The 8,238-nt window shown below is 42.1% G+C and overlaps 2 protein-coding genes across 3 annotated transcripts; one reads left to right on the top strand and one right to left on the bottom strand.

The window, feature by feature from the left end:
• Positions 1 to 680: 680 nt before the first annotated feature.
• LOC122662493 (BTB/POZ domain-containing protein At5g66560) lies at positions 681 to 3,433 on the top strand. The gene is made up of 4 exons (XM_043858145.1): positions 681 to 793; positions 880 to 949; positions 1,041 to 2,363; positions 2,747 to 3,433. The coding sequence occupies exons 1-4, from the start codon at positions 750 to 752 to the stop codon at positions 3,305 to 3,307; spliced, it is 1,998 nt and encodes a 665-aa protein (XP_043714080.1). The 5' UTR covers positions 681 to 749; the 3' UTR covers positions 3,308 to 3,433.
• Positions 3,434 to 5,307: 1,874 nt separating this feature from the next.
• Positions 5,308 to 6,800, bottom strand: LOC122662497 (pentatricopeptide repeat-containing protein At2g15690, mitochondrial-like). 2 transcript variants are annotated; one of them, XM_043858151.1, is made up of 3 exons: positions 6,753 to 6,800; positions 5,802 to 6,698; positions 5,308 to 5,768 (listed from the first exon to the last, which is right to left on the bottom strand). In XM_043858151.1, the coding sequence occupies exons 2-3, from the start codon at positions 6,696 to 6,698 to the stop codon at positions 5,358 to 5,360; spliced, it is 1,308 nt and encodes a 435-aa protein (XP_043714086.1). In that variant the 5' UTR covers positions 6,753 to 6,800; the 3' UTR covers positions 5,308 to 5,357. The 2 variants fall into 2 exon arrangements, with proteins under 2 accessions (XP_043714086.1, XP_043714085.1); XM_043858150.1 differs by having other exon boundaries at positions 5,308 to 6,698.
• Between the last annotated feature and the right edge of the window lie 1,438 nt (positions 6,801 to 8,238).

The raw sequence follows: 8,238 nt of genomic DNA, 5'->3' as shown, positions 1-8,238 counted from the left end.
GAGATCATTGAAATGTGATGATATCAATAATTAATTTTGCTTCTTAGGAGAGATGTTTGCAATGTTGGGCAAAGTGGCAAACGAAGAACCTCATAATCATCGATTCTCACAATTTTCCCTTTTCTCAAATAAAAGTTTGATTTTTTAAAACTTTCTCTTACGTTGAAGCAATAAAACCAGTTGTCTATGAACACAGATTTTCAGAGACTGTGTGAGAGAGAGTCTTCCTTTTTCTTTTTAGCTTTTTAGATTTCCCTTCTTTTTTTGGTCTGGGTAAGAGAGAAAGGAATCAAAAAGACATCCTTTCTGAGTCTTCTTTCTCTACCTTCTCTTTGACATTTTTTCATCTTTGTCTCTCTGTGGATTTGTGGAAAAACTCAGATTCTAAATCTGATTATTTATGTTTTGTTTAGTAATTAAAGGAGAGGAAAATCTCTTCTCCTTTCGCATTCCCCACACCAGTTGTTTGTTTAAGCTCTATTTGTCGGATCTGACTTTTGGAATCCCCTGAGAGTGAGATTTCTCTCTTTCCTTTTCGTGTCCTGTTCTTCGGTTCTTCCCCCTCGTAATGGTATCTTCTCTCATTCTTTCTTGTCCTATGTAAACCAGCATTAGATTTATGTATTTCAGCTATTGATTTCTTCTTTTTGGAGATCCAGGGCTCTCTGAAGAAATTCACAGATATACATTGTTTCTGGTTTAGCCTATAAGATTAGAACTCTCGAGGAAAACTAGGGTTTCCTAAGAAAATGGCGCTTGATATTGAAAAGCCGATCTCCAGAGGACAGGCATGGTAGGTTCATACTTCTTACCCGTCTCTTTCTCACTCTGTTTGTGTCTTACTGGTCTAATGAACATATTCTTCTCCGTATTTTGCAGGTTTTGTACTACGGGGTTGCCTAGCGACATTGTTATCGAAGTCGAAAACATGACTTTCCATCTCCATAAGGTCAGCGAACCTCAAACCTTTCATAAGTTCTCTTTGAATGCAAAATTTCCATTTTTTCCTGAAAACTTGATTTTTTTTCTTCTTCTTTCAGTTTCCTCTAATATCGAAAAGTAGAAAGCTTCATCAACTGGTCACTGAGCAAGAAAACAATCCTAGTAGAATAGGACGAAGTTCTGTTGCAGAAGCAGAGCTTCAAGTAGAAGAAGGAGAAGAAGAGGAGGATGGAGACGAAGATGAAATCTTAGAGGAGCCCTGTGAGATCTCCTTCCCAGAATTTCCAGGTGGTTCTGAGGCATTCGAAACCGCGGCAAAGTTCTGCTATGGAGTGAAAATCGACCTCACAGCTTCCAATGTAGCTCCCCTACGTTGTGCCGGAGAGTATCTCGACATGACGGAAGAGTACTCGGAAAATAACCTCATCTCTAAAACTGAAAGGTTCTTAACCCAATCAGTTCTCAGAAACATCAAAGAATCCATCAAGACCCTGAAATCCTGTGAAACACTCATGCCTCTCGCAGAAACCCTCAACATTCCGCAGAGGTGCATCGAATCAATCGCGTCGAGAGCTTCTTCTACAGATCCCTCATTGTTTGGTTGGCCGATGAATGAAGGGATAACCACAGCCAGGGCTTCCAATCAGATCCTTTGGAATGGGATCGATACTGGAAAGCGCGGGAAGAACCAAACTAAAAACACCAGCGCCGAACCCTGGTTTGAAGATCTAGGTGTTCTTAGCTTACCGATCTACACGCGACTGATTTCTGCCATGAAAGATCAAGATCTAAGCTTGGGAATCATCGAGAGCTCTCTAATTTCGTATGCCAAGAAATCAATTCCAGGCCTTTCTCGTTCCAATAGGAAATCATCCACGACGTCTATAGCTTCAGAGACTGAGCAGAGAGAGCTGCTGGAGACCATAGTTGCGAATCTGCCACTGGAGAAGAGCTCAAGCTTTAGTTCTGGTTGTTCATCGACTACAAGGTTTCTGTTTGGATTGTTGAGGACGGCGAACATACTGAACGCATCGGAAGCTTGTAGAGCTACGTTGGAGAGGAAGATAGCATCGGAGCTAGAAAAGGCAGCACTGGACGATCTTTTGATCCCGAGTTATTCTTATCTGATGGAAACGCTCTACGATGTGGACTGCGTGGGGAGGATATTGGAGTATTTCTTGGAGACATTGGAAGAGAGGTCGGCTTTTGGAATCGACGGTGAAGACGGAGAAATGGGTGGAAGAACGCCAGGGATAAATCCAGTGATGTTGGTAGGGAAATTGGTCGATGGATACCTCTCTGAGATCGCATCCGATGCGAATTTGAAGCCGGAAAAGTTTTGTGAACTCGCCGTTGCTCTCCCTGAACATGCTAGACTTTTTGACGACGGCCTATACAGAGCTGTCGATGTTTATCTCAAGGTACATCCATGTTCTGTCTCCCCCTATATCTGCGTTACTGGGTCCGTGTGTCGGCCATGTTAGCCGAAGCCCATGGTACTCTCCATGATTCCATGTCTGTAGAAATTCAGTCCAAGTCAATAGTTAATTGGTTTTCTCAATTTGTCTGTTTTGAGAATTTAACTCTTACCTACTCAAATCCGTAACATGAACTTTCATGAGATTTCTCTGTTGTATTAATGATTTGATTCAGATCCTGAAATTTATGAGGGTATGTGGGAAATTTAAGTTTTACATGAGAAGTAAGTATGTGTAGTCCCTTTCAGCTTCAGGCACTGCTTGTGCTCTGTATTGACGTTCTTCTTGGTTGTCACAGTATTGACTTGGTTTGCTAATTCCTACAGGCGCACCCGTGGATAACAGAGGAAGAGAGGGAGAAGATATGTGGAGTTCTGGATTATCAGAAGCTAACGTTTGAGGCGTGCACTCATGCGGCTCAGAATGAGCGACTTCCACTGCGGTCGGTGGTGCAGGTTCTGTTCTTTGAGCAGCTTCAGCTTCGTCAGGCAATTGCCGGAACTCTCATCGCAGCCGACATTGCCCCTCCGGATTCTGCCAGGCCTTCGGTTTTACAGCATCAACAGTTAGAAACAGAGATGATGGTACCACCAGCAGGAGCAGCTCAGGAAGGGGAGACGTTTAGGGCGGCGATTAGGGAGAACCAGGTGCTGAGGTTGGACATGGATAGTATGAGGTCTCGAGTGAATGAGTTGGAGAGGGAATGCTCGTCCATGAGAAAGGCAATTGAGAAGATCGATAAGGTTGGTTCGCCGGAAGGTCGGCTGGTTGGGGGTTGGAGGAAGAAGTTGGGTTGCAAGTTCAAGACTCAGGTCTGTGATTCTCATGAACGGACAGTGGTGGAAGCCGGACGAAGGGCCAGACATCACCATTCACCCGGCGTCTGAGAGACTTCTTCCTCTAGTGCATTGCTTCTTCAACCATTCTTCCCTACTCTCTCTCTTTCTTATCTGGGCTTGTCGTCTTGTGTACCATATTTATAATATTTAATTGAGGTCCCACCAATGCCTGTCATATATGACATATTTCACTAGGGAGTGGGGTAAAGGTAAAACACCAGAGGGTCCTCTAGTGCATTGCTTCTTCAACATTCTTCAGATCTGGGCTTGTCGTCTTGTGTACCATATTTATAATATTTAATTGAGGTCCCACAATGCCTGTCACATATTTCACTAGGAGTGGGGTGCTAAAACACCAGAGGGAGTGCCTTCAGCTTGGGACCACGGGCCAATTATTTTGCCAAGGTAAAATTTCATTAAGGCATGGATATGGTCAAAGTGAAAATTTCCATTAAGGCAGTTCTTTTTCTCTCTCTCTCTCTTTTTGTACTTTGGCTTTAGGGTTGTCAACTGGTTGGTTTTGGTCTGGCCTAATTGACCCCAACCAATATAAGGCCTCGAATTGAATTGGCCCTCATAGGCCAGACATGAACCTATTTATATTCAGTCAGTTGTTGGTTATCGATCCATAATAAGTAGGGCTATAACAGGTTCGGATTGGGCTGGTTTTTTAAAACCCCAGCTCAATCCTAAGTCTCCTTAACTTGGCCCAGGTCCAACCCGACCTTGATTTGGGGCCCGAAAAATTGAACCTTAACCCGCCCTTAGGGTCGGGCTGGGCTGACCCTTATTGGCCCGAACCATAAGGATGCAAAAGGGAGAAGTAGGGGCTGTACCAGGCTGACCCACAATGTGTTCAACACAATTAGGAAAGTGCAATCCGTTTTTTAACCAAGAAATATTCCTATGGTGTTAGAAAATCCCAAAACTACCTTTTTTCGTGTGTAAAAAAAGCTACTTAACCAACACATACAATGAATAACAATGTGAACTTGCATCATTTATATATAAATGAAGTACAGAGTCGGGCCCGGGATTAGAGTTTTTCAATCCTAACCCGTTCTTAGGGCCATAATTCTTAACCAGGGTCAGAGTTTTTCAATCCTAACCCGCTCTCAGGGCCATAAATCTTAGCCCAGGCTTTGTTTGGGTTCAAAGCGGGCCAAAGCTGTCAGGGCCAATCTTACACCCCTAATATTAATAAGGTTAATGTTAATTGGGTTACAAATGGACTAATTGGATTATAAAGAGGCTAATGGGATTGCAAATGAACTGATCAATCTGTAATCGGGCTATAAGTGGTCAATTATCAGTTTTGAACTATTGGCTTAAACAATGTCCACTACACCAAAACACCCCTATTTAGCTTATATTTATTCAAATATTTTTTTTTAATTCGAAATTTCTTTTCTGATTCTCCTCTTCAAAGGTGGCGTACATTATGATCCTCCCTAGCCCCTATACCCAGCACTTAATCTTTTCTGATTAAGTGGTTTACTGCCTTTTGCACATGAGGCATTTGATGAAACGCCTGAACATTCTAAAATCAAGTATTCGTTTTAACTAACGTGTGTAACAGTGTTCGCATTTTCAATTAAGAATGTATTATCCACTCCATGAATGGAAATGCATGCAAACATAACCTAAACAAATCTTTCTATTTCATGTAAGGAAGTTAGAATAAAATATAGGCTAAGAACATGGGGAGAGAGAATTCCCCTGTCCATTAATAAGGAGTGTTAAGATCGAGTTTTATGCCTGGATTCATTTAACCCAAGAAAAAAATGAGTAATGTTTCCATTCTTGATTGAAAACCATGAAAAGCATCAAAATTAATATGACCTGGCCATCTGGGTAGGAAACTAGGAATACAAAATACACCCAACTCCCACGCCTTCACACAGCCAGGTGCATTCCAATCCGTTGGAGAACTAGAACCCCGCCTATTGAATGCCCTTGATGGTCTTAACTCTTATAGAATTAGTCCTTTTCATAATATGTACCAGTTGTTCCAATTCCAATCTACAATTCAACATAAGAAGCTTGATCTTTACAGCCCACAGGGTACACAGAAGGAAGAACCGCTAAGTTTACAGTTTTACCAGTAATCCCCACAGGAGCATTTGCCATCCCTGAAATGGTGAAACCTTTTGTTGTCCCTGACAATGATCTCTCGCTTCTCTATTTTCGATATGAACTTGACGGCATTATGGCAGTCTCCACATATCCGGAGGTTCTTGATTATTCTCAGCGTGGTTCCTGGTGGAGTACTAATTAGCCCGAATGCAATAGCCAGCTTTTCACTGTGGTAGAGCAGGGCTTTCTCCTTTGCTTCTTGATCGATATCATGAAGCACATACCTCGTGTCAGGTACATAACCTGCTTCCTTCATTTCCTCATTCAAAGATCTTAGCTTCTCATAGACCTCTTTCTTCTTTGGGTTCGTAATTGTTTGATTCTTGTTAATCTTTGATTTCTTTTCAGGCAAAATGCTCTGTTTCAAACCAGAAGAAGATATAGCACGACGACCCGGTTCCGCCGTCTGCTTCTTGATTTCACTGGGGAAATATTTTCGTAGCGTCTCCCACACAAGGGAGCTGGGTTCGATTGGCATCTTATCTATAAACAGCCTGGCTTCAGCAGTCTTCCCTGATTTTCCGAGTAGATCAACAACACAAACATAATGCTCCGTGGAAGGAGTAATCCCGTAGTCTTTGCTCATTGATTCGAAGTGCACCAGTCCTTTTTCCAAGGCCCCTAAGCTCGCACAAGCCATTAGGACTCCTGAGAAAGTAAACCCGTCTGGTCTCGTACCATTTGTTCTCATCTCGTTATAGATTTCTAGGGCTTCTTCTGCTTTCCCATTTTCCACTAAACCCATTATCATGTAATTCCACGAAAACAAGTTCCGTTTGGGCATTTCATCGAAAGCTTGGCGGGCATCTGCTATACTGCCCACTTTGCAGTACATATCGACCACTTTGTTGAAGACGGAAATACCAGGTTTGGATGGGGATCTGGATATGTAATCATGAACCCTTCTTCCGGCTTCTAACAACTTCAAATCAGTACATATCTGCAGCAGGGCAAGAAATCTGTCTGGAACAATGTAAATTTCGCGTCTTTCCATATCGTCCATGAGTTCGAGGGCTTCTTCTACTCGCCCTTCTCTGCATAAACCTTTCAAATCGGAGCTCATCCGATGCCCTTCATCCACATAAGCGGCTTCTTTGTGGGATACTCTTAAAACAATCATGGAACCACTCTTCTTCTTAGAAGAAAACTGTCTCAAAACAGCAAAATTATCGCAAGTACTTCGAGATTTGAAACATGAGAAGTCGAGTGTGCGTACATTAGGATTCCTGCTCTTGTGGAAGGAACAGATATTCATAAAACTGACCGTTGCTGGCCATTCAACCGTCGTACACCGGAGCAACATCTATAAAGAAGAAGTTTAGAGATTTATGAGATTTTGGCTCTGAGGGCTCGCTATTGAAGACTAGGAAGTCTCTCGGATATCCTATCCCCACGGGCAATCGCAAATTCGCAATCTTACTAATTTTTGGGAAAAGGATTTCCGTACGGATCTTTATCACCTCCAGTTTGCTGACCGACCCAGTTCCCCAGTTCTTCTAACAAAGGGGGGCTGAAATTAATTTTCCTCTCCGCACCAAATGATTGTCCCACCCCTATGAAAGGCGGAAATACCATCCTTATTTGGTGCCTCCACACATACTCTTATTGACCCAACTCTCCCATAAGAAACATGTCCCCATTTTTTTAAATTAAATTTGTTTTAAAGATATATTTGTTTCGATGTATAATAATTTTTTGTGCTTGGTCATGTGGCCCGGAAAATTATCCTCTCTAATTCTTAAAGTGTGGAAGTGTTGGCAGTGCTAATGGAGATGTTGACACCTGATAGCTGCCGCATCCAATGGTCCGAGCTCATTGACATGGACGGTTGGATGCGCAGCTGCTAGGTGTCGACATCTCCACCTAGCACTGTCGCACTACCACACTTTAAGGAATTGGAGAGGATACTAATCCCGTGTGGCCCCTGTGCCAGTGCAAGGACCAATGGGAGCATGCACCAAACATCTAACATGGGGGTGGGTGGTCATTTCACCACCTTTGTGTCTGGGCATAGGGGTGTGCGACCAAGCAATGTTCTTTTTACCTAAATCTATTCTCTGTATACATCAGGATTTCAAGAGTCAATATTAAATCAACCGAGGTTGATCTTGATATCGGTCGATCCAGCTCGTCTGATCCTTGTACGAAAACTAAGGTTAAGAGTATTAAAACGCTAATTCCAAGGTTGACCTAGTGCAATCCAAGCTGAACTGGCTAGGATCGATATGGATCCCAATTCTATGTTTTGAATCCCTCATATACATTTTTTTTTTTTAAAAAAAATTACAGGGAAAGATATTCGTACACAGGAAATTCTCCCCATCAATTCCATCAAATAGGAGTTAGGGATGTTTATGTCATTTTGGATGGACATTTATGACAATTTGATTGCATGCAATGCGAATCGTTCACAGGCACCACCATTTGTCTAAAAATAAAGAGAAAAACTCTTTAGTCTGCTCCTAGTAAAAGAAGTCAGTTGTAGTCACTCCAACGGATAATCAGAGAACTTCTTCACATAAAATAAAAGGTTCATCAATTTACAAATAGAATTTGTAACCATACTTTAGGTTTGTTATTTTGGTATTGAATTTGCTTGGAGACAAAACCATGACTTACATGCAGAATTTTTTTAACTTACCCAAGTGAGAATCAATCAACACACATGAGTGCCAAATTGTTGCAACTAATGTTGGAATCTCGCATTGCCCAAGAGAAATTGTTTGGTTGACAGTTTGGGGTGAATGACGGAGAGGAGAGTAGGGAATAGGGAGAGGGGGAAGAGGGAAGATTGTATCGAAATTTCTTGAGATTTAATAAATTACAAGGAAAAGAAAACATGT

The sequence above is a fragment of the Telopea speciosissima genome, chromosome 5, assembly GCF_018873765.1.
Source record: "Telopea speciosissima isolate NSW1024214 ecotype Mountain lineage chromosome 5, Tspe_v1, whole genome shotgun sequence".
Taxonomy (NCBI): Eukaryota; Viridiplantae; Streptophyta; class Magnoliopsida; order Proteales; family Proteaceae; genus Telopea; species Telopea speciosissima.
The sequence above is the reverse complement of the archived record's forward strand: the minus strand, read 5'-3'. Positions and strand labels throughout refer to the sequence as shown.